The sequence below is a fragment of the Bos javanicus genome, chromosome 3, assembly GCF_032452875.1.
Source record: "Bos javanicus breed banteng chromosome 3, ARS-OSU_banteng_1.0, whole genome shotgun sequence".
Lineage (NCBI taxonomy): Eukaryota > Metazoa > Chordata > Mammalia > Artiodactyla > Bovidae > Bos > Bos javanicus.
Window position 1 is genome coordinate 77,049,429 of NC_083870.1, and position 26,402 is coordinate 77,075,830.

General features: G+C 38.0%; 2 protein-coding genes across 4 annotated transcripts; one reads left to right on the plus strand and one right to left on the minus strand.

Annotated features, from left to right (window-relative positions):
- On the minus strand, nucleotides 1–1,249 carry LOC133244437 (tetratricopeptide repeat protein 9C-like). The gene has a single exon (XM_061411632.1). The coding sequence runs from the start codon at nucleotides 984–986 to the stop codon at nucleotides 471–473; it is 516 nt and encodes a 171-aa protein (XP_061267616.1). The 5' UTR covers nucleotides 987–1,249; the 3' UTR covers nucleotides 1–470.
- RPE65 (retinoid isomerohydrolase RPE65) lies at nucleotides 1,193–24,401 on the plus strand. 3 transcript variants are annotated; one of them, XM_061411631.1, is made up of 14 exons: nucleotides 1,265–1,271; nucleotides 4,152–4,234; nucleotides 5,437–5,587; nucleotides 7,057–7,164; nucleotides 7,268–7,409; nucleotides 11,929–12,076; nucleotides 13,461–13,542; nucleotides 13,781–13,913; nucleotides 14,018–14,157; nucleotides 14,829–14,958; nucleotides 21,126–21,240; nucleotides 21,339–21,433; nucleotides 21,543–21,654; nucleotides 22,953–24,401. In XM_061411631.1, the coding sequence occupies exons 4-14, from the start codon at nucleotides 7,088–7,090 to the stop codon at nucleotides 23,102–23,104; spliced, it is 1,326 nt and encodes a 441-aa protein (XP_061267615.1). In that variant the 5' UTR covers nucleotides 1,265–1,271; nucleotides 4,152–4,234; nucleotides 5,437–5,587; nucleotides 7,057–7,087; the 3' UTR covers nucleotides 23,105–24,401. The 3 variants fall into 3 exon arrangements, with proteins under 3 accessions (XP_061267613.1, XP_061267614.1, XP_061267615.1); XM_061411629.1 differs by lacking the exon at nucleotides 4,152–4,234 and having other exon boundaries at nucleotides 1,193–1,271; XM_061411630.1 differs by lacking the exons at nucleotides 4,152–4,234; nucleotides 21,543–21,654; nucleotides 22,953–24,401 and having other exon boundaries at nucleotides 1,193–1,271; nucleotides 21,339–21,492.
- The last annotated feature ends 2,001 nt before the right edge of the window (nucleotides 24,402–26,402 follow it).

Here is a 26,402-nt window from a genome sequence, read left to right on the forward strand (position 1 = left end):
TCACAGTATGTATTTGCCAGTTTGTGACCTGTGTAAGGGCTTCCCATTTTGGCTTTGGAAATCTGAGGAAACGAAGGGAAAACATTCCTTTCTGCCTGTCCTTATTACTTCATCTTCTGCTAAGCCTTATCCGTTGTATATGACTACATCTACCAACATCTATCATCAAAATCTATGCCAGAGCTATGATTAATCCACCTATAACTGATGAGTGTTTTCTGGTTGTATTTCTCAAGGCAAATGTTTCTGATATATAATACCATATATTAAAAGCCATATAAATAGAAAGATGGGGAAACAAAAACACGGACTATGTAAGTGATAGAAGAGTTTGTGCAGCACTAGAAGCAAAACAGAAGTTCACCTCAGTCAGAGGTGTGGGGGTAATTTCTCTTGCTGAGGCTCAGGTTTCCCTTTGATGGGTCTCTAATGGTTCATCTAAGTTCAAGTGGAGGAGTATCTTTCTTCTTTTAACCAAACATGCCCAGGTAGAGCTGCTTCTCTTTCCGATGGTAGCTGCTGAGTTCCAACTGTGTCCGCTGAAGGTACCTCCGGACGTTGGCATCTTTTGGCTTCCTATTGACAGCAGCCATGAGGTAGTGCCGGGCCTCGTCATAGTCCTGCAGGTGGAAAAAGGCCACTCCAGCCCGATACAAGGCCTTGGCATTATCAGGCTGCCGCTCCAGGTCTTTCTGGCTGTACTCTTTCACCCGTTCATAGTTTACTGGTTCCATCTGAAGGAGACAGGCAGCCAGGTTGTTGTAGCAATCTGTCTGGGTGGTGTGAAGTAGGTTTTCTTGTTCAGGTGTGAGGGCCGGGCCCTGAGGTCCCAGATTAGGTATCGGGGAGGGCAGACTTGGATCCAGACCCCGCAGCTGCAGCAGAGCTCGATGGTACCCACTTACAGCATCCCGGTACTTCCCTTCCCGGTAACACTGGTTCCCTTTCTCCTTGTACAGCTGAGCCTCCTGCAGGCGTTTCTCCATAACTCTGTCGCCCAGTGCTCTTGAGGAATTGGGACGTGAAAGAACAACCGAAGCTCTAGGAATAGGAGCGAAGCAACGAATTTTGGCAGTTGACTTAAAAAAGCAAGGAAATTCTCCTTATCCAGGAGGCCTCTCAGGGAATGACTGCTTGATTCTACTACAGCCCCTTCCTTTCTTCTCTACAGTTACTTTTTAATCTCTGGAAGTGCAAGCATCTGATCAGGAAGTAGATGTGGAAACAGCAAAGCCTGAGATTAATTGATTTCCCAAAGCGGCGACTCCCGGGTGAGAAAAAAACACGAAAACTATAACGCAGTAACTAAAGAATCGTCTCAATTCTTTTCATAGTTCACAGGGCTCCGCAAAATCTGGCCTATGATTATCTCTAGTCTAACTTCATCTCTTGCCATTTTTCCAAATCTTGCTCACTTCCAGACTTTTGTAAATTCCTCCAGACTGTTCCTAAACTTTCTTCTCCCTGCGCTTTGACTGGCTAGTGCTTATGTATTCTTCCTATCTCATCTTAGATACGTTCTCAAAAATTCTCCATACATTAATACAGATGTTCATTCTATGTGATACTATAGTATCCTATATTATCATTATTTTCTAGATACAGAATTCTTAGTTATAAATAGTAAAACTACCTCTAGTTAATCAAAGCTGCACACACAAATTTTAAATACTAGATAGCTAATAGAATCTCCAGGATAGCTAAAAAATGAGACTTGGAGACTACCAGGCCAGTGATGATGCTCCAGGCCCCACTGTAGAATGGTTCCACACCATGATGCCTTGGATGAATAGAGATACCCCTGATCTTGGGCACTGGGTGCTACCATTAAGACTTTTGCCCTTGCCTCTGATTGATGGAGTCCAGGTCACATGCCTGAATCTTAACTGCAAAACATGCTGGGAAAGTAAGGTTTTGTCACCTATCTTGGAGAGTGCTCAGATATACTGCTTTATAGATTTGTTGAAGATCTTGAGGATAAGTAGCCTAACCACTTATTAATATTTAAATGAGTTAAATAGTTTAATGAGTTTAACAGGTTAATAAGTTAATGAGTTTCTTAAAAATGTTAAAGTTATCAGCTGGTATAGCATATATCTTGTATGTTCCTGGGGACCCCTTTGGATAGTACCACATTTGTGCTGACAAACTATTGAGGCTTAATGAAAAGAGTGTGGAAATATGAATGGAATATTGCTATTTACTTTCTGAGTGCAGCACATGTACCAAGGAATAGGAAGGTGACGTGGAGTTCAGGCAAGCTTTAGTGACAAGCAAGGGTATCAAAAGGGGTTCATCTGCAGCACATCAAAAGAACACAGCTGAATTCCTCAGCCTGGTCAGAAATGGGCCCTGAAAGGGATCAAAAAGGTGACCAAAGAGGGTGAGAGGTACTGCAGTGTGCTTCTATAACACTCCATACTTCTCCAATCATAGCACTGATAAAATTTTATAGAATAGCTTGTTAGTTTCTTGTCATTCTTGTAGAGATACAAGATCTGTGAAGACAGAAATAGCTTATCCATGCCTGCTCCATAGACAATGAGTAACAGATATTTTCAAAAATAAGTAATTGAAAGAATAGTGAATGAGGATAAAGACGAGGGCATAGAAGAAGAGGGAAGTGGGCACCAGAGAAGGATGCCAGGTTCCCGTGGGGTGACACGGATCAGTTCAGGCCTGATGCTAGCCACTACCACACAACTCCTTTCTTTCTAATCCACTTCTTGTTCTCTTTGGGAAGGATTGAGGTCTCTGGAAGATGGCCAAAAAACAATTAAGCGAGCAGCCAGCCCAAATTAATGCTCAAGTATCAGAAGTATCTGAGTGCTGAAAGCCACTTCTGTTTTCCCTCTCTCAGCTGAGGAGGGTGGGAACAGGTTCCCAAAGCCATCGCTCCTTTCAGGGGGATTTAGAAGGCATATAAAGGCCCCTGGCTGAGGACTTGCTTCCTCAGTCCACAGTTGGTGCCAGAACTCTCAATCCTCTACTGAGAGAAAATGTCCAGCCAGTAAGTATCTCTGGGAGATTTTTTTATTAATGCCTTAGTGTGTTGATGGTAAATGAGCTATTTCAAGAACTCCTGAAGACAACTGATGATCCATTTAAGGAAAGCCTTGGGTCTTGGTGGGAGAGTTTGTTTCCTCCTATATACATATTGAAGCAAATATCTAGAAGGAAGATCTAAGTTACAGTGGGATTTTTATGGCTTGGAATGGTCCTTGGAAGCAGTAGTGAGCATGAAGATTCAATGAGGCAGACCTGGGTTCCACTTCTTTTCCAGTCATTTCCTAACTGTGTTATCTTAGGCAAATTACTTTTTAAAGTCTAGGCTTTTCCATATATAGGATAAGTAGTACTTACCTCATTTTGGTGCTGTGATATTTAAATGAATGAAGAGCATAGAAATTCCTTTTGATGGTATGTGGCACATAGTAAATGCTTAATAAAAGATAACTGCCTAAATTAGGCAGTCTTGTCAGAGCTCTCACTCTAAGAAGTTATATGAGCCAAAGTGAGAAGGAAGAACATTAAAAAATATATATATGTATATATGACCTAAATATTCTTGTCTGACTACTTTTAAAATGTAGTGAAGCTCTTGGAGATTGGTGACAAAATAAGACAGTGGGAAGAGATGATATAATATGCATGAATAGCAAAGGATGAGGTATTGACCCCAAAACCTGTGGTCTCCCAGTTCATAAGAGGGAGAGGAATGCAACTGTCTGGGAGTCAAGAGAATGAATAATGCAGTAAGCTAAGGGTACTGACATGGTAGGATAATTCTGTGGGAAGGACTTGGTCAGGAAGAGAAGTGACAATGATAATGGGATTTATTGACTTGTCCTCAGAAATATGGGAAAACTGCAGAAGGCAAGTCAACTGTAATATTAAAAGGGAATTTCCTTGTCATCAAAGGAGAAAAACCAACCTGGGCCCCTTTGCCAACGTAATACATTCTGCCACCTTTCCCCGGTTTCTACCACCACCACATCTCCTCCCAAAACACTGTACTCCCAGCTCCAGCTAGACTGGCAGTACACACCAGCATTGAGTAGAGGACATCTTTTCTCCTGGAGCTCTGCCTCTGTCTCCATGGATTCCCTGAGATTCCACATGAACTTCTTCCTCATATTCCACCATTTCAGAGTTGAACATCCAGCTGGTGGTTACAAGAAACTGTTTGAAACTGTGGAGGAACTATCCTCACCGCTCACAGCCCATGTTACAGGTTGGTCTCAGCTTTCTTGAAGCCATCTTCTCTTTTTTGTCAAGAAAGCCATCTCTCTTTGCTGTCTCCTTATTCATTGGCATCTCTCAGCATAGGTACCCCTGTGGGCTACAAAGAGAGGAATCTGGAGATTTGGGCTTTTTATACCAAGAACCCATTTCCCCTTTTCTTTACTTTTCTAAAATATATATTTTAAAAATGCTACCTAACTGGAATTCCTTAACTACTGGGACTATACCTTTGTCATCTTTAAACTGTCTCCTCCCAATTGCCTCTTCTGGAAAATAGAAAAGATGAACCCAATGCTCTTTCTCAACTAGATTCTGATGTTAACAGTCTAGATGCTAGCAATCAAATTAATGGTGTGTCTTTTAGCTGAGCCATGTCTTCTTTTCAAATTTTTATCAGAAATATAAATCTGTATAAAGTGGACTGCTGAAACTGAGCTGTATGAAATAATACATTTCGGGTTGGAGAGTTGACAAGGATTAAACAAATACTGCCATATGCTATACTTTCAAAGGACCAAAGGGCACAACCTGTTTAGACTGAATGGCCTTAAAACCTTTATTGTGTGTCCCTCATTTTGCAGAGAAGGACACTGAGGCCCAGAGATAGCACACAGCAAATCCTGAACCAGAATTCAGGTCTCTGACAGCCCTGTGTACTTTCTGCTACAGCAAGGTGACCTTTATCTGGACAATAGCCATATTCTCAAAGGAATTTAGCTCTATATTTTAAAAGCCAGTAGCCTATTGTTTCACAGAAATGGTTTGTTCTATTGACACATCTTTTTTTTAGTATCTTGATCTCTACTTCTAATCCATTCCTCCTGTATCAAAAAATTTGAAAATTTTTCTTAAAAGTAAGATGGTAAAAATGCAAATGTATTGGTAGCTGGGAAAATCTGTTAGATGAAGAATCCCTTTCCATTCCAGATGTTATTCCCTGTCTCCTTCCAACCTTTTGTTTAAACTCAGAGATGCTGCCACATTTCCCACCATTGGTCCCCTAGAAAAAAGAGAGTCAGCCAGCAGGCATTTGCTGAGAGCTACCCCACGTAAGAGCTGGGAATGGAAATCACTGCCAGCTTTAGAAGTAAAAGGCTGCCCATCCAGATGGCTTATATAATTACTGCTCCTTACCAGGGGTGAGCAGAGCAGGTATAAGAAACAAGATTCTGTGTCTCGCTTTCTTCACAGGCAGGATCCCCCTCTGGCTAACCGGCAGTCTCCTTCGATGTGGGCCAGGACTCTTTGAGGTTGGATCGGAACCATTTTACCACCTGTTTGATGGGCAAGCCCTCCTACACAAGTTTGACTTTAAAGAAGGACATGTCACATACCACAGAAGGTAAAGAACACTAGGTTCCACTCCCCTTCCTAGGGTTGGGGCCTAGCTCAGCTCCTCCTTGCATGTACTTTTTAACCTCCTGAACCCAAGAGGAGACTTTATATTCACCTCCATTCAGAATCCTCCTGGGCCATGAGTCTGCATGGACACCTGGGACCTATAGGACAGGATAAAGAAACAGCAAAGAACTAGGGCTTTGGGCTTTGACATGCCTGGCATCAAATCCTATATGCCCTAGATACCATTTGCCTAGGTGGGTGCCCTTTGGCAAGTTGTTAACTTCTACTTCTTTGTTTTGTCATCTATAAAAATGGGAGAAGTAAAAGAATTTACTTCAGAGTTTATTACAAGGATAAAATGAGAACACAGTGCTTAGTCCATCAGAAGCATTTAATAATAATAATAGTCATTTTATTATTATTAGACCATGGATTGCTTGATTTCTTTCCTTTTTTATAATCAGAAAGGCCAATGGGAAGGAGGGAGGGGGTGTCACAGAGTAGGCAAGGACCAAATATGTCATAATAATACCAGGAATAAGTTTTCTAAAAACAGGAGATGGTTGCTAAAAGGCTTGAGGCCCTAAGCCATCACTCCAACTTCATTACAAAGACTCATTAGCACCACAATAAATACTTTGTTTTATGTTTTAATATTCAGGCCTGTTAGTGGCTTTGTTGATCACCACAGATTTCAGGCATTCTGAAGAGACATCAAAAGCAAGAATAAATGGAGTCTTGAAGTAGTTGGGATAACTTGGACTGTTTTAGAAGAGAAACAGATCAGGTCAAGCAAAAATTTAGCTATGAAAGCTTATTTTGGAGGTCAGAGAAAGCCTTTATATGCCTTCTAAAGACCTTGGTACTTTTTCCTCTTCACAAAAGTACAAAATCAAATTTTAATTGGCTCTCCACATGAGAAACCCTAGGCAACGTATGCTGTCTAGTCTGGGATATGGTTGAGGAGGTCTGCCTGTGTAAGAGACTGGATTCAAAAATATCTACTTTTAAAAGTAGCAAAATAAAATTTTAAATTTAAGAAAAACACTAGAGGAATATAAGTAAGATTGAAGGAAATCTAATTCAGCACACCATGTTCTATACCTCCCTGCTCAGTGTAGGCTGGTGAGTCATAGGCTACAGGAAGTCAGAGGCCCAATTTGAACTATCCATGGGGCTGCATAATATTATATGGAAAAGTCATATTTTCTGGCTCAGGCTATATATGCCAATCATCAGCTTCTCTGAGCCTTGATTTCCTCATCTGTCACTGTGAAGTTTATAGTTGAAGCTCATGGCACATTGTCTTCTTCTCCTTCAGTCACCCCCAAGAAAGTGACTTAACTCTTCATTCTTCATGTTGTGAATTTATGATTCTTGATAAGGGCACATGAATGACCTTCTATGCTCCCCAGGGACTACACTAATTCCCCTTCTCTGTGACTTTTCCCATGTCTCAATGTCCTTCAGGTTCATCCGCACTGATGCTTACGTACGGGCAATGACTGAGAAAAGGATCGTCATAACAGAATTTGGCACCTGTGCTTTCCCAGATCCCTGCAAGAATATATTTTCCAGGTTTCTGAAACCCAACTGCATGTTATTAAAGACATTTCACATTAGCCATTTTTCTCTCATGGCTTGAAAGTTACTGGACTAAAAAATCCATTTGCTTCTACAGGTTTTTTTCTTACTTCCGAGGAGTGGAGGTTACTGACAATGCCCTTGTTAATATCTACCCAGTGGGGGAAGATTACTATGCCTGCACAGAGACCAACTTCATTACAAAGATTAATCCTGAGACCTTGGAAACAATTAAGCAGGTAGGACACAGTGCTCAAAAGATATTGCTTAGGAATTTAGAATTTGTACCTTAGAATTAAGTACACTATACATTTTGTTTGGAAGAATATGAGAGCCAAATAGATTAAGTTTCAAATCCCTGCTTTGTCATCAACTACTAGCTATGTGACATAAGGCAGACTTTTCTTCTCATCTGTGAAATTTTAAATATTTATTGTGTTAATTAGAGGAAAACTGTATAAAATGCCTAACATATTTATTTGTGACACAAGTATTAAGTCCCTTCCATGTACCAGAATGTATGCTAGATGCAAAAGATACACCAGTGAGTAAGACAACACAGTCCCTGCTCTTCATGGTTTTTATAGGCTAGCATGAAACTGGCACATTTAATATTGAAAAGATTAAATTCATGGTTCTAAGAAAGTGTGTTGCATCAATTTTACACCTTCTTATAGAACTTCTTGTTAGAAATAAAAGCCATACCTTAAATGAAAAAGCATAAAGAAACACATGAGCAATATTAGAAAGTGATAAATTTTGCTGAGATATGAGGCAGTCTCAGTGCAGCATTCAGTAAGACAGATCTACATTTTCAACCAATGTTTATTAAGTTGCAGCTGTTTTCTTTTTTTTTTTTTTTTTGCTTTGTGAATTTATTTTTTAATTATTTTATTTTATTTTTAATATAAATTTATTTATTTTAATTGGAGGCTAATTACTTTACAATATTGTATTGGTTTTGCCATACATCAACATGAATCTGCCACGGGTGTACACGTGTTCCCCATCCTGAACCCCCCTCCTACCTCCCTCCCCATACCATCCCTCTGGGTCATCCCAGTGTTTTCAAGGCATCATTCTTGCTTTCAGAACACTTAACAGCTAGGTGGAGAAATCAATTAATATATTACTTAACTATAATAGAACACAGAATATAGTAAGTCCTTTCACAGAAGGAAACCTTCTATGGAAGTGCATATAAAGATTACTTCTAGCAGTATTGAGGTGTGTGAAGCGGGGCAGATCAAGGAAGGTTTAAAAGTATCGTATTTGAGTTAGAAATTAGAGGGAAGGCAAAACTTCATTGAATTTGGGAAAAGAGCATTTCAGATATAAGAAGTACCATGACCAAATGAATATAGGTGGGAAACTGGAGAATAAAGAATAATTTTTTTTGGCTAGAATTGCAGTATTTCTCAATGGAGGTGGCATTGGCATTGGGCCAGTGGCACTTCATCATTATGGGGACTGTCTCACCTATTGAAGAGGTTTGACATCCCTGGTCTCACCCACTAAACACCAGACATGTCCTCAATCATTGCACAAACCCCAAATGCTCCCCAACATTTCCACTTCCCCACTGGGGGACAATAGCACTTCTAGGTGCAAACTAATGTTCAAAGCATGGCATGTCAAGGGTAGAGTGAAACCAGAAGTTTGAATAATTGACAAAAATTTTGAATAAGTTGTTTGGTTGATGGTAAACTACTGAAAGTTTTTGTTCAGAGAAGTGGTATAAGTAAAGCTTTAGGTTATTTAATCTGGAAGCTATGCATAAGCTGTATGGGAGGGCAAAAGAACTAGGAGACCAGTTGGTGGAACCGAAGACCAAAAGGAGAAACTGAGTGTAATAGGAATAGAAAGGAAAGTAGTCACAACACTGGGTCTCAATACTACAGGCTGATTTATAATCCCACAGACTGTTTACTAAGGTTTAACATATTCTCAGCAGCTTTTTCTTGGTTTAGATGTATGTTTGTAACCACATATGACTGTGTGTGTAGATCATTTACAGAAGTTCTGAAACTAAGTTTCTAAACTACTCTTTTGACTTTGACAGTGTATCAGATTGCCATGGTAATTTAATTGGAAGTGTGAAGTTCATGGTATGGCTCCGGAATAGACTTTATTAGGAGTCAGGTTTCATTGTGAGCAGCACTATACCCTAACTTCATATAAAAATGTAGTATTTGAGGGGTTTTTTTGTTTGTTTATTTGTTTACCATGACTGAAATAGCCTGCTAACAAGTACCTTTGCCTCCAGACTGATTCCCTTAAATACAGCTTCCTTAATTCAGTAGAAGCAATTTTTTTCTAAAATGCAAGTATAAATGTGCTATTCCACAGTTTCCAAGATAAAGTTAAAACACAGACCTTTGTGGCTGGCCCACTTTTATTTCTCCTTCTCCATGCGTGCTCCTCACCACAGCCATACTGAATGACTAGACTTCCCCAAGCAGCATTCACTATTTACAACTCTATGCCTTTACAGTAAGGTTCCTGCTTCCTGGAACACATTGTTATCCTGCATCTGACTGACTTTTACTCATCTTTCAACATGAGTTGGAGTCATCGCCCTTGGGAAGCCCTACCTAATCTCCCAGTTTGGGTTAAATGGCTTTTCTTTACAGATATGGTTTTGCACTTACTACACTTATTCCAGCTCATCGTTCTAGTGTTGTTGTTCAGTCACCCAGTCATGTCTGACTCTTTACAACCCCATGGACTGCAGCATGCCAGGCCTCCCTGTCATCACCATCCCCCAGAGTTTGCCCAAGTTCATGTTCATTGTATCAGTGATGCTATCCAGCCATCTCATCCTCTGACACCCTCTTCTGCCCTCAATCTTTCCCAGAATCAGGGACTTGTCCAATGAGTCATCTGTTCATGTCAGATAAGCAAAATACTGGAGTTTCAGCTTCAGCACCAGTCCTTCCAGTGAGTATTCAGGGTTGATCTCCCTTAAGATTGACTGGTTTGATCTCCTTGCTGTCCAAAGGACTTTCAGGAGTCTTCTCCAAAACCACAGTTTGAAGGCATCAATTCTTTGGCATTCTGCCTTCTTTATGGTCCAGCTCTCACAACCGTATGTGACCACTGGGAAGACCATAGCCTTGACTATACGGACCTTTGTCAGCAGAATCACATTTCTGCTTTTCAACACACTGTCTAGGCCTGTCATCTCTTTCCTGCCATGAAGCAATTGTCTTCTGATTTCATGGCTATAGTCATGGTCTGCAGTGATTTTGGAGCCCAAGAAGAAGAAATCCGTCACTACTTCCACCTTTTCCCCTTCTATTTGCCATGCAGTAATGGGGCCAGATGCCATGATCTTAGTTTTTTTTAATATTTAGTCTTAAGTTGGCTCTTTCACTCTCCTCTTTCACCCTCATCAACAGGCTTTCTAGTCCCTCTTTGCTTTCCACCATTATAGTAGTATCATCCACATATCTGAGGTTGTTGATGTTTCTCCCACCTATCTTAATTCCGGCTTGTAACTTATCAGCCTGGTATTTCTCATGATATACTCAGCATATAGGGTGATAGCAGACAGCCCTGCTGTACTCCTTTCTCAGTCTTGAACCAATCAGTTGTCTAGTACAGTGCTGTCAATGGAACTTTGTAGACAACATTTCTATATCTACATTGTCCAAGTGCTGTTGAATACATGGATGTGGCTAATGTGACTGAGGAACTGAATTTGAAGTTCTATCTAATTATGATTAACTTACATTTAAATTGCTACATGTGGCTACAGTATTGGATACTGTCAATCAATACTGAAATTTTCAAAAGTAAGGACTATCTCTGTTTTCCTAGACACTGACACAGCATCTGGCATATAATAGAAGCCCAATGAGTACTTGACAAATGACTGACTGAATGAATGTCTTGCCTAATATTTAAATGAGTGCTAAAAACTCCCTAAGCTTTAAAACATATTCTCTTAATCAAAGAGAAAGAACTTTGATTAGATAAATATATAATCATGGATTATTTATTCAATAAATCTTTACCGAGTAGGTCCCAAGCAGAAATTCTAGTACTCTGCATCTTTTGACAAGTCACTTGACCTCTATGATTCCTCAAGTTCTCCTTATGTAAACTGAGAGATTTGTGATAGATTTATGGTTTTGAATTTTTTATGAGAATCCAAATTCAACTAAAGTACTGAATCCTGTCTTCAGAAGTTTCCATTAATTCCAGGAATTCATGGTTCCCCTGAAGTCTATTTAGGTTAAGACTTTCTATACTAGAATTCTGAGGTTTATTTCAGTTCCAAATTCATCTACATGTAAGACACTGGATTTGGTATTTAGGTTGTATCATACAAAATTTGTATTTTTGTAAAATGAAAATTAATAACTATCAACATGCAGTTCAATGTAATTCAATAAGGAAAATGTAAAGACGTTTCAGGATTAAAATTTATCACTGTTTGAGGACAGCTTGTATGTACAAAAGGAAAATAACCAACCAGAGCAATGCATGGTCTACATCAACAGAAGAACACAGTCAGAGAGAATTTAAAGATTTCAAAGGCATGAAGGGTCAATGTGGGGGTCAGAGAAGAGCTCTGCACTAAAGTTGGAACTTCCACAGGTTTGAAAGAAAGTAGGACCCCAGAGGGATAGAAGGAACAGAAAGTGCACTTACGGTGAAGGTGCAGATGGTCGTGGTGAGGTCAGACTGAGGGACCAAAGATGCAATACAGTTTTTCTCTTAACATGGGTGATATCTCTTTTCTTTCCATAGGTTGACCTTTGCAACTATGTCTCAGTCAATGGAGCCACTGCTCACCCCCACATTGAAAATGATGGGACTGTTTACAACATTGGTAATTGCTTTGGGAAAAATTTTTCAATTGCCTACAATATTGTAAAGATCCCACCACTACAAGCAGGTCAGTTTACCACTTTGACTCTTCTAAAACAAGTATCTATAATGTGAGAAAATTACTGGAAATACAAGATGTCAGATCAGAAATATGAGGACTGCACTATACAGACTGTTAAATTACTTTCAGATTTTCAGAAAACTATCCTCATCCTCACCCTACAAGGGAACAAATACCTAATAGCACCATGGTAGGAAATAACAAATTGCAAATACAAAAAGCATGTGGCCATGTTCTGTTCTACAGTGTTTCAAAGATATAGTGTATATGTGACTTCGATCATATAAAATTTAGATTCAAATCAAGCAAATAGTTATTGAGCATTTATCCATGTGCCAGACAAAATTAAGTTTTCAAACAAACATATGTATGTATATGAAAGTGTATTTAGTATTTTATATGTATTTAATTCCCAAACAAAACCTTTTAACTCATATGTAGACTATAGAGAAAGAATGCTAAAACAGAAGAGTACTCTTTAGAATTCTTCATTCATCCTCCATTCATTGTCAGAAATTTGATATTGATCTTGTTAATAGAATTATTTGAGTATATATGGATTTTTATTTAGTTTTTGCTTAGTATAATTTGTGAAGTTTAGATCCTGGACCAGCAGCATCACCTGGAAACCTGTTAGAAATACAAATCTCAAGCCCCACCTAAGGTAGACTGAATGAGTAACTCTGAGGGTGGGCCCATGCTCAGTATTTTCAGAAACTCTTTATGTATTTCTGGTGTACACTAAGGTTTAAAGACACTGCCTTAGTAGCAAATAAACTTTAATGTGCTTAAGAATTATTGTATAGGGCTATTGACACCAAAAGGGCTTCTCAGGTGGTGCTAGTGGTATATGCCAATGCAGGAGACATAAGAGACAGGGGTTCGATCCCTGGGTCTGACAACCCACTCCAGTATTCTTGCCTGGATAATCCCATGGACAGAGGAGCTTTATGGGCTACAGTCCATAGGACTGCACAAAATCGGACATGACTGAAGGGACTTAGCACCCACAAACAACAAAACCACATATTCCATAACTTTACAGCTAATTTAAGAGATTGTAAAAGTCACTTTGACCATACTAAAGTTTTGCCTTACTCCCTTGACTTAGAACCCACCTCCAGTTAGTAAGATGTGACTCCACTATACTCTATCTACCACACACTGTTTGAGTGCACTTTCCAAATCTGCTGCTATTTGGATTTTCCTGGGTGATTGCAGCTCCACATGAAATTTCCCTCAGAAATGCCAGTGACTGAGAAAATGGAAATAAACTCTTTAAAAAATCAAGATCTGAAAATGTATTTCTTTGCTCGCATAAGCTGTTCTAAATGCTTTGTATTTAAAAAAAGAGGCTGTTCCACAGCCTTTTAAAACCACTTTATTTCAGACAAGGAAGATCCAATAAGCAAGTCAGAGATCGTTGTACAATTCCCCTGCAGTGACCGATTCAAGCCATCTTACGTCCATAGGTAACTCGAAGGCCTGCTATGAATCTTCAGGAAAACTCAAGTTTAAAGATCTGCTTTGCCTACCTTTGATACCAGTCCTGATCATGACATTTTCTTGCAGAAACCTAAATTTAAATGTAATTAATTTCATGTAGGCACTGTTGATTCATATAACTGAGCATACCTCATGTGTACATATTTCTCTGTGGTTTGAGCATCAACCCTTCCCACTCACAAGTTTATTTCTGTTTCTGAACAGTTTTGGTTTGACTCCCAACTATATTGTTTTTGTGGAGACACCAGTCAAAATTAATCTGTTCAAGTTTCTTTCTTCATGGAGTCTTTGGGGAGCCAATTACATGGATTGTTTTGAATCCAATGAAACCATGGGGGTAAGTCTTACATTTATTTGTCAGGTTTATGATTCCAAAGAATATGTGTTTCATAATGCATACTTTTTTTCTTTTTAAATGCATCAAAATATTCTCACTTTTAGGTTTGGCTTCATATTGCTGACAAAAAAAGAAAAAAGTATATCAATAATAAATACAGGACCTCTCCTTTTAACCTCTTTCATCACATCAATACCTATGAAGACCATGAGTTTCTGATTGTGGATCTCTGTTGCTGGAAAGGGTAAGAGAGCACATTGAATGAATAAATGTTACATCTCCAGTTGGTCCTGGAAATCAGGTTTGTTTGTTTGTTTCGGAGATACTGCTTTCAACATTTAATCTGAATTATATATTTTAAAAGTTTGCTTAAGTCACAAAATATGATTGAAAAAGCTGTAGGGAGTTTAGGTAATCAGAAACACAAACTGAACCTCACAACCATGGTTAATGATTGAAAAGTGCTCAGGTCCATGAAACAGACCTAAAAATAAAAGATTCTATGACTTGATGAATGAACTTAAACTTAATTTCCCTCAAATTTAACAAGATCCTTTAAGGAGCCTTAAACTGCATCTACTCTGGGTTTGATTTTTTTAAAAAAAGATAGACATACTTTCTTCAGAACAGCAAGTCACTAAAAGAGACAGTAGCCCCTAAAGACACAGACAGAATGGTGATAGAGAAACAAAGCAGAAAGTTTCAAAGGCTGCTGTTATTTAAACATATCCATGAAGCAGGACTCTTTTCTCTACCCAGAGTGGGCAGAAGTGGTTCCAGTATACCTGAGTCTTTAGGAGTTTCTAGATTGAAGACTAAAGAAGAGACAGGCATTTCTGCTTTTAAAAGACATGCATCATGTCTCTAAAATTATTTTAATTGTCTGTCCTCACATTTGACTTCTTATTTTTGCAGATTTGAATTTGTTTATAATTATTTATATTTAGCCAATTTACGTGAGAACTGGGAAGAGGTGAAAAAAAATGCCAGAAAGGCTCCTCAGCCTGAAGTTAGGAGATACGTACTTCCTTTGAATATTGACAAGGTAAACACCCTCTACATAGATTTCAGATATAACAAGAATGTTTCATCTTTCTCAGGATTTTTTCTCCTGCTGTGTGTTTATACATAAAGGCTCAAAATTTCTGAACTGGAAGGGACTTTAAAAATTAGCAAATTCAATTCCCCTCATTTTATAAGTGAAACTGAAGCTCATGACTTAGCAAAATCCAGTTATGACAGAGTCAAAGTGAAAACTGGTTTTTTTTTTTCAAAATCCTTTTAAAACTGATTGCTAAAAAACAAACAACAAAAAACTGATTGCAATCCAACTGGTTAGAACATAAACAAAAACAGTGGGATAAGTGGGCGAAAATAACTTAAAACAATAGGTTGGTAATCTTTGAAGGCTTTTAGGCTAGGCTAAAATGTTTGTGTTTTATTTGACTGGTCGTAGGGTATTAAGGATTTTGAGTAGAAGAAAGACATATTCAGAGTTAGTGAACTGGGTATCAAGTGTACTGACTCTTCTAGTTGTCTCTCCTGCTAAATGTCCAGCCTCCCTGAGCAAGTCTCTCAATGAGCAAGTTACCCCAAAGTTCAGTTGCCTGCTCTGAAACCTAAATAAATGGGACTAAATAATAACTAGGTCATTTGCTGTTTTGATTTTCTAAAATAAGGCTGTGTCATGTGTAAGTAGTATTGGAAGTGAAGGAGAAAGATAGGGACCTGAGACTGGAGACAATTTAAATTACTCAGGTGCCAGAAAAGTGTAGTGGTAGTAGCAACAGAAAGACAAAAGTGAGTGTTCCTACAGCTAGAATAAAAAAGGATCCTACATTTGACTGGATGGCAGAATGAATTAAGTCTTAGACATGCAAAACCCTATGTGTCTAGAGTGTTGATACCTTTGGAAATAGGAACTGCAATAGGCAGAGCAGATTTGGAGATAAACATGAACTGTAGAACTAGGAGGAAAGGGTAATAATGAGTAAAAGGGCTGACTGGAAGACAAACCCAGGTTGACCGGGGCTTCCAGCTTTCTAGTGTGTGATTTGGGGCAAGACATTTAGTCTTTTCACATCCCCTTTCTTTATGGACTTTCCTGGTGGCTCAGAATTTGCCTGCAATGCAGGAGACTCAAGTTCAACCCCTGGATTGGGAAAATACCCTGGAGAAGGAAATGGCTACCCACTCCATTATTCTTGCCTGGAGAATCCCACGGACAAAGGAGCCCAACAGGCTACGGTTCATGAGGTCGCAAAAGAGTTGTACACAACTCAGTAACTAATACTTTTATTTCATTTTCTTTATCTATATCCACCATACAGGATTTTTGTGATCAATAAATGAGGTGATATATATCAATCTCTGAATATAGTCCCCCACATAAACTAAGTGTTAAATAATATTCATTATAATTCTCATCAACAACAAAGAAGTATGAACTTCTCTTGCTAGCAATGTCTATCCTCATATATTTGATCATCATTTCAATGCCAATAACTATTAGCTCTTTTCTTCTAACCCTGCTTTGTGTCACAAGGACCTGCACTTCCACATGAAAGCCTACCAGGTATCTTCATGAAGATGTTGTTGATCATCTAGAGCTAATAGTTATTGGCATTAAAATGATGATAAAATATATGAGGATAGACATTGCTAGCAGCAAAAGTTCATACTTTGAAGTAAGTATTCTAAAAGAAACTTACAAATTTGTTGATTTTAAAAAATGAGGAACTTGACAGCCAGAAAATGTTGAAAGAAAAGATAGCCAAGCACATAAGTTGGGGAAACACCCATGTACAGAAAGTGGTAGGAAAAGAGGAATCATAAAAAGAAAGAAAAAAAAAATCACTAAAGGGTCCTAGTTACAATTAAGAGAGGAAAATGCCACATTGACAAAGCAAGAGAGGGTTTCATTGATGTCCACTGCTACATATAGGCAAGCTGGAAAAAATGAAGCTAAAAAAAGGAGCCAAAACCCAGATTTAGTGACCTCCAGGAGAATAGGGAGAGAGGCAGAAATCAGGTTTCAAGCCACAGTGACAATGTGATAGCAATTACTATAGCCTGTACTTTTAAAGTTTGGCAATAAAGAGAAAACTAGATCATAAATTAGAGAAAGAAGAGATAAACAAATTGAAGGAGGGGCTAAGGAAGGGAAAGAGTATAAGATGACTAAAGCTTCAGGTTTAGTGATTGAAATAATGGTGATATTTTTAAATATATCTTTCTTATTTTTGAATAGGCAGTGCATTTAATTGGTCAGAAAATCAAAATGATCTAAAAAAGTTTGCACTGAAAGTGTCACTCCAACCACTGTCTGCATCCATTCCATACCATTCCTCTTCACTTCTATGTGTAACTTTTAATGTCTTTCCTTTGCATTTGTTTGTTTATGAAAATATAAAAAAATGTCAACATATAGAATTATTATTCCCACTTTTTACACAAAAAGTAACTTTCTATATCCACATTTTTATTCCTTGATTATTTTCATTTTAAAATATATATTGAAGATCTTACTTTCTTCAACCACACAGTGTTCTTTTTTACCAATATGCTGCAGTCCCTCACTGCTGAGCAACAGAGTCATTTCCATTTTTTGACTGTAACAGATAATGTCACAAGGAATAACTTTGTATGTATGTTCTTTTATGTATATGCAGATATAGCAATAGGATAGACTGTCAGACGTGAGTTTGCAGTATCAGAGGATAAACACATCTGTTTAAAAAGAAAAAAATAGTGAGAAGGAGAGTGAAAAGAAGGTGCTGGTTTGGAAAGCAAAGATGATGTTACAGATCTCTTACATTAAAAAGCCTGAATTTAATAATAGAAAAAATAAGATACAACAGAGTAAAATCATTAAAGTTACAGTCCCATAAGTAATGTGTTCAACATCAACATTTGAACTAATTTTTTTTTCTTAATTCATACAATGCTACAGATCATAAGGACTCACTATGTTGGATCAATTGTTATTTCCAGGTCTTCTATATGGAGAGAGAGAGAGAGACATATATAAAATTTTCTTTATTTTGCCACCTTTAGGTAGTCATATATCAATATGTATATATACATACATGCTGCTCTCTGCTTCCCAACATCACCACGAAGAGCCTCGAGGTCACACTTCACGGAATCTTACAAGATCCATTCCTCACCTCCTCTCTCTTCCCAATTCTGAAAATCTTTCACTATTTCCTTTTAGTTCATTGTACATCACCAGAAAAATTCCATCTATCCTCTGCTCAGAAGGTTCCTTCCATCTTATCTCTTTTACCAAAAAAATCTGATACTCTCTAGGACACTGGTCTCTTCAGCAGCAGTTTCCAGGGGTAGCAGTTTCTCCCCCAGCCCTTGTACCACTGGGCCTGGAGTTGGAACACTTGTTCCACTTTGCTGCTTCCAAACCACTGATCCTTCTGCCCACCCTTAAAATCTTTCAATTTCAAATCTCACTTCAACTAATTATATACCCAAGTGGTATGTGTACATATATATATATATATATATATATATATATATAAAACCCTTCATTATTGTTTTCACATACTAATCACCACTCCCTCTTCTTTTGGCTCAGTGTCACACTCCCCTCCCTGATCTACTTCCAACAATCAGTGATTTCAGTATACACATCATAGATGATTCTTCCAACAGCCTGGCCTCAGTTCTTTGACATCTTCCACTGATCCATCTGTCTTCCATTCTGACTCAGCCACTCACTTCCCAAGTCATACAATTGACCTTGCTATTACCTTTGACTGTGCTTCTATCATAACCTTGGTTCATACAGGACACATTCTGACTTACCTTTCAAGATTACCAACCCTATTACAATTCCCACCAGAACCTCCAATCTATTGAACCTGCTCACCATCTCTCACTCCTCTGAAGACTTATCTTACCTCCTTATTCAGGTAAAATTTCATGATCATTGTAATCACCCCGTTGAGTAGATCCTCATTTCTCTTGCCACTTTCTTACTTTATAGAATTTATTTGTCAAAGTCATAAATCTTAGTTAAATTCAACTCTCCACCCACTCCATGCTTATACCTCTAAGGCTCAAATTAAGTGCTAAAAATACACAATTGTGTTAATTGGCCCATTGACCACAAACCTTACTGCAACATTTCCCAACTTCATTTTCCTAGTTAAGTATTTCACACCCTCCTCTCTCAAACTTCTAACACATCCCACCTCCACACTCATACTCAATTAATGACTCTGTTTCCTCTTTTACTGAAACAAATGAAAGAAATCAGAAAAGAATGTAGACTCCTGCCACCACATCTACCCACCCACCAGCATCTGTACTCATACTGAATTATCCATCATCTTATTCAGAACTAGTCTTTCCCATCCTTCCTCACCAACTCCAGGACATTATTCTACAACTCTCCCACTCTGTCATATATTTGTCATTAACTCATGCATATCATGCTGTTATTTTGCCTTCTTATAAAATCCTTCTCTTGACTCTTCTTGCCCCTTCATTTATCCCTTCTTTCCTGTCTTGTGGCCCCTTTAATGTTGGAGGGCACCAGGACTCAGCCCTTTGTCCTGCTTCTATTTGTACTTTCACTCCTTTGTAAAGACTCATGCCTTAAAGCAACCTGCACTTCCACTTCCAACTTCCTCTTAACTCAAGATTCTTATATGTTATTGCCAATGCTGTCTTTATTTTGATGTTCAGTAAATATCTCAAGTTTAATAAGACAAAACTCAAACTTCTTCTCTTCCCCTACAAAAAAATTTATCCCTCCTTCAGTAATCCCCATCTTTATTGTGACAACTCCAACTTTTAACTATTTGGGCCCAAAAACTTGGAGCCATCCTTGACTTCTCACTTAATTTCATGCCTGTTCCCTATCCAGTATCTTACCTATCAGGAAATCCTCTGCTCTGCCTTCCATTCCTCACTAACTTCAGTGCTACTAGCCCAGTTTGAACCATTGTTTTCTTTTGACTAGACTACTACAAGACAGACTGGTTTCCCTGATTTCACACCTGCATATCCCCTATTCTTAAAGGGATCTTGACAGAACAGCCAGACTGATTCTTTTAAAAATAAATGATAGCCTTGCAAACTCTTCTGCTCATCTCTTGCTCACAGGAAAAACCCAAGTCCTCACAATGACCCATCAGGCTCTAACCAGTCTGACCCCATTATACCCTTCTACCTTCCTCTCCTGTGTTCTTCCCCCAGCTCAGCACAGCCAACCTGGTCTCCTTAATGCTCTTCAACCACACTTGACAACACTCCTGCCTCACGCGTTTGCAATTTGTTCTCTCTGCTTAAATGCTGTTCCCCAGATATCTACATTGCTTCCTTCATCTCATACAAGTTTTACCCCAAATATCACCTTATCAATGAAGCCCATCCTGACTACCTATTAAAATTATAAATCACTTACCTGTCACACTTCTGATCCCCCATATTCTGCTCTGTTTTTCTCTCCACATTCATGATATACTAAACACTTTATCTATATTTATAGTTTTCCAAATTAGAATGTAAACTTCATAACAATAGGAACTCTGTTCTCTGAAATATCACAAGTGCCCAGAATAGAGTCTAGTACAAACCATGTATTTGGGTATTTAATGCAAAACTAAATGCATATGTTCTTTGAAGAGCTCATGATATTCATTCCTTTCATAATATAATCTGAAAAATGACGTGGGGGAAATTTCGGTATCAGGAGATCTTAGAAAACATCAGGTCCAGTAGTTTTTTCATTTGTTTTCTTTTTTGACAACATAAGGATATGATATTTTTCCAATAAAATCAAAATATAGCTAACTTTAAAGGAGATAAACATTGTATGGATACCTAGAGGTTGAAGTCTTTGTTACTGTGAAGCAAAATACTTCTTTTTCCAGAGCCACATCCTCAGGGCCCTATATGTTCTTTGAGGTCAGTCTCATTTCACAGATGAGAAGACTAAGGGCCTACGAGGTTATATTTCTTTTATATATCACTGACTTTCCCAGTGATACACAGTCAGTGACTGACATGGACATGGGCAGCTTTCCCAGTTGTGTTCTTGGTCTCGCCCTTCTAGAGTTTTCTGTACTGATTCTTCTACATGTTGACTTAAGAAATGAAGAACTCAGGAAACTAAACTTGGAAACTGTTCTCACAGCTGCTTGATTTTTATTCCTTGCTCACTGAGGTTTCTGTTATCCTCTTTCTTAGGCTGACACAGGCAAGAATTTAGTCACACTCCCCAACACAACTGCCACTGCAATTCTGTGCAGTGACGAGACCATCTGGCTGGAACCTGAGGTTCTCTTTTCAGGGCCTCGCCAAGGTGAGATGGTATAGGAAAAAACTTCACATGTGAGAGAACAAAATGTTCCACTCAGAGAGAGTAACTGAGTTTTCCTAAGCGTGTATTTTATTTTGTAGCATTTGAGTTTCCTCAAATCAATTACCAGAAGTATGGTGGGAAACCTTACACATATGCATATGGACTTGGCTTGAATCACTTTGTTCCAGACAGGGTAATTAATCCCTCTTCCTAATATTCGAACAGTACTTGAATCATATGTAAGTCAAGTAAAGCATATTGACTGACTAATTTATTGACTAATTTTTCTTTCTTATAAGCAGCTCTGTAAGCTGAACGTCAAAACTAAAGAAACCTGGGTATGGCAAGAGCCTGATTCATACCCCTCAGAACCTATCTTTGTTTCTCACCCAGATGCCTTGGAGGAAGATGACGGTAATGAGAGTAATAGATGTGTCTGAACCCTCTCTTCTCATTGGAGTTCATATAGTTAATTCACTAGGAGAGGAGTTATGTTGATTATTTCCAAATGTTCAGAAATAATCCTTCCTGCTATTGAATAGGACAGCACTAAAGAATGTAAATGTGTTTGAAAATAAGTTTTATCTTATGGTCAGGTTTCATTAGGTACTGTTGGAAAAATGCTTAGAGCACCATCGGGTGTCACGATGGAATATCAGTATCTGCTCTAGATGGAGGCGAGAAGGAAGAAGGAGCAGCATGCTATCTAGGTTTTGCCTTTCCAGTCCAAATACATTTCTGAAAAGAAATAGGGTTCTAAGGAGAGAAACTGAATATTCTAACTGATCCAAGAGAATGAGGCTTTGAGATTCTGATTCTAGTTTTTCATTTTAGTAAGCTGAGGCTAGAAGGGGATCCAGAGCAACAGTCTATAAAACAGCAATTCAGATACACTCAACTACAAAGCTGGGACAGCGGGGTAGGTGATACTCTCTGGGATTAAAATATGGGAGACCACAGAGAAATGAATAGAATAAAGAGTTTTAGAGCCGTTTTACACTAAGTGATTTTACATTTGCAGTGCATCCAGTCAAAACTGCAAAAAGTTTGTTCCTATTTTGTTTGATGGAAGTAAGCGTCCAAGCTAGGTCTTGGAAATTGTAGAAATAATGTACCTTACTGTTTTGAAAATCTTTAATATATGTTTCATTTGATTGTCACAACATTTTTTGCAGTAAGTAGAGCAGGTATTAAATCTTATGACACAAATAAAAACACAGAAACATTCATTAAATAAGAATTCAATGAATATTTACTGTGTTCTAACCATTGTGGTAGGCTATCAGGATACAATGGTGGGCAAGAAAGACACTATCACTCCCTTCCTGGAGCTTATAGTCTAGGGGACTTGAAAATTTAACATCCCTCTCATGGTTGCCATGGGCTTTGTTGGTGACTCAGGCGGTAGAGAATCTGCCTGCAATGCAGGAGAGTACTCTTGCTTGGAGAATTCCATGGACAGAGGAACCTGGCTGCCTACAGTCCATGGGGTCACAGTCAGACATGATTGAGCAACTAACACTTTCACTTTCATGGTTGCCACACAGCCAGGTGGCAGAAGAGTCAGAACAAGCTATCAGGTCATCTGTTTTTCTTTATTTCTGAGTGTAATGTCTCCTGTATTATTTCAATGATATTTAATCTATGGCTCTGGGCTTTTTTTTTTTTTTTTTTTTTAATTCAACACTGCCTTATTAACTTCTCATTAACAGGTGTAGTTCTGAGTGTGGTGGTGAGCCCTGGGGCAGGACAAAAGCCTGCTTATCTTCTGATTCTGAATGCCAAGGACTTGAGTGAAGTTGCCAGGGCTGAAGTGGAGATTAACATCCCCGTCACCTTTCATGGACTGTTCAAAAAATCCTGAGCACATTCTAGCATGACATGTTTCTGGTGACAAAACACAGAGAAATGTAGTTAGGTCTGCAATCAAATTCTGTTTAGCTTTAGCCTGCTGTCTATAAGGGTTTTAACTTGCAGATGCACACCGTTTTGCAGTATTTTACAGAAAGCACAGAGTTGAGTAAGGAATTCCTTTTAAAAAAGTGCTTATTTAGATAATCGTACTTCGTGAGACAGGCACATCATAACTAAAAACTCTTTATATATTTACAATCAAATAGAAAATGAATGTGAATTTATTAAACTGTTTTTCATTCCTATTATAAAAGTGTATTTTAGGCACCCATCTACTCCTATTACTTTTTAACATTTAAAAGCCAAAGTCCTCTACAGCTGATATGTATATAGCTTTGCTGTGTCAAGGCAGCATCTTGGAAAAAGGCTTAGTTACTAAATGTCAAATCAAACTTCTTCTCAAACCAGGGACTTTGATCTAAGACAATCATTGTAATTGTATGCACATATGTATTATTATTCAAAGATTCTCATGGTTTAAACTTTAATATTTCCATTTAATATAGGCAATTATTACTATTTCTGATTTCACAGTAAGGAAGCCTGTTTCTAAGTCACTGAGGGCTGTCAACCAAATAACTTCTCAGAGATTACATTATCTATTAGAAACTTATATAACATAAAAGCAATTACATATAGTAGTGACTATTTTTTTTAAATAGCATAAAATACTTACAAACATAATTGCTGTTTAAAATCAGATTATGGGGATAATAATGTGTATGGGGGGGTTATACTTTGTTGCCTCTTCTGCTTAATTACATTTAAGCACTGTGCACCTGACTGAAGAGAAAATGAGAAAATAGAAAATACTGTCATTAATGTTCAGATATGAATATAGTTTAAGCACTTTTGTTTTTAAAATTATTCTTTTCTGAGATACATGTTGCAAAAAAAAATGAAGATTGACAAAAATTTTTATTCTATATCTTAATCCTGTTTGACTAAGTAAAAACAGCTTGAAGGAACAGACTGACTTGGGTACTTGATGCATCCATTTGATTTCTTTATTTAGATAAAATGCAAACTCATTTTTTAAGATTATAAGTACTCATTAAAATATACTTTTCAAAGAAAATCTAAAATTGCAAAAAACAGAAATTATAAAGTAAAATCATACAGAGCTCATCTAAGCACAACTACTGGTCTTTTCCATCATTTCCCATGTGTGGCTTTTTAATGTAATCATTATTTCTTTGGGAGTAATTCCTAGGTAAACCTAGATATCTAAAAAAAAAAAAAAGAAAGAAAAATGCCATAAAATAACATGGAAAATGTGACTGTAGATAAACATCAATCTGTTGGATTTTGTCTCTAGATGTGGCACGTGAACTTAATTCCACAAAGAAAGCTATTCATACATTTATTTTAAAAATGCAAAAAATAAATTACTGAATAATTACCTAGTTTTGTGCTTATTTAAGTCTCTAAATTTAAGAGAATTCCTAATACTGTCACTTCCCACACTTGCCAATCAGCCCCTGCCTTCTTCCCATTCCTTTTCCACAGGAAAGTCTGGCAGTTCTTTGTGCCTGCTTCTCCAGTTGGAAGATCCCACTTTGAGCTCTATGCTCTGTGGAGATAGCCACAGTGTTAAGAAGGGAGAGAGGCACATCTGACTAAAGGAACATTCTGTCAATACCTTTTCACCAATTGGATTGAATATATAATCATTGCTGATATTATACCAAAAAGGCTTAGGAGCTGCTTTACAAGTGCAAAGATAGAACATGAGTTTTAAAAACTTAAATTAGGATAAGGGAGATTTAAGTCAAGCAGGAAGGATTAACTCAGAAATTCAGATTGAAAAAATTAGGTAACCTGATTTCTAAGAATCAAAGGTATTCATCTGGAGGAATCTAGAGAATCATGTCCCATCCAAAAACAAATAAATATGTTTTAATGGGAAAATTCAAATTAAGATAAATAAACCTATTAGTAAGTAGCTACTTTTAAAATAAGTTGTTTGAAGTCAGCTTTCTTCCATTTCAACACCCTATTTGTCATAGCACAGGAGAAATAATAACATCTTTGAGAATATAAAATAAGTAATTAGTAGCTGATAATTGCCTCATGACAATCTAGACAGAGTTCCTATCAGTCAATTCAGTTCAGTCGCTCACTCATGTCTGACTCTTTGGACCCCATGGACTGCAGCATGCCAGGCTTCCCTGTCCATCACCAACTCCCGGAGCTTGCTCAAACTTATGTCCATTGAGTCAGTGATGTTATCCAAGCATCTCATCCTCTGTCATCCCATTCTCTAGCCTTCAATCTTTCCCAGCATCAGGGTCTTTTCCAATGAGTCAGTTCTTTGTATCAGGTGGCCAAAGTATTGGAGTTTCAGCTTCAGTATGAGTCCTTCCAATGAATATTCAGGACTTATTTTCTTTAGGATTGACTGGCTTGATCTCCTTGTTTTCCTCAAGGAACTCTTAAGAGTCTTCTCCAACACCACAATTCAAAAGCATCACTTCTTTGGTGCTCAGCTTTCTTTATGGTCCAACTCTCATATCCACACATGACTACTGGAAAAACCATAGTTTTGACTATATGGACTTTTGTTGATAAAGTAATGGCTCTGCTTTTTAGAGTTCCTATACTATATTCTAAACCAAAAAAAGATCAACAGGCAGCAAAGCCAGCCTACCTTCCAAGAATTCTGTGGCTGTTTTATTCTATCATCTACAATCTGGCTGAAGAATAAAATGCAGTGCTTTCTTCTGTAAACACATAAGAGTGATCAATGATTAGGATTAAGAGAAAATGTCTCCTAAAGGATCCCTTAGGGAATACCAAATCAGTCTCAATGGGAAAACAATCTCTGAAAGACAGGAGAAGAAGAAACTTATACTCATTGAGTGCCTTTTACTTTTACAGAAAGGTGGAAATTACTCCGAATATTATACCCACCATGATACTATCTTCACCATTTTAAAGATCAGGAAAGGGAGGTCAAGTAACTTTTCTAATAGTCACGAAACTCAAACTGAAATCTAAGCCTATCAGTCCTTCCATTAAAAATTTGGTTTCTGATGCTTTCTAAAATATTTCTATTAATTTAAAATTTATTTCAAATACAACCACTATCATACTACTCAGTCATCAAAGTGAAGTGAGTGAAGTTGCTCAGTCGTGTCCGACTCTTTGCGACCCCATGGACTGTAGCCCACTAGGTTCCTCAGTCCATGGGATTTCCCAGGCACGAATACTCAAGTGGGTTGCCATTTCCTTCTGCAGGGGATTTT

Bases quoted from the DNA above. Each gene is read 5' to 3' on its own strand.
- RPE65 (XM_061411629.1), top strand. From the start codon at position 1,217: ATGTGGAAACAGCAAAGCCTGAGATTAATTGATTTCCCAAAGCGGCGA. The intron at 5,588-7,056 runs GTAAAGAACACT...AATGTCCTTCAG, and splicing joins CATGTCACATACCACAGAAG to GTTCATCCGCACTGATGCTT. The intron at 21,655-22,952 runs GTAATGAGAGTA...TCTCATTAACAG, and splicing joins TGCCTTGGAGGAAGATGACG to GTGTAGTTCTGAGTGTGGTG.
- LOC133244437 (XM_061411632.1), bottom strand. From the start codon at position 986: ATGGAGAAACGCCTGCAGGAGGCTCAGCTGTACAAGGAGAAAGGGAAC.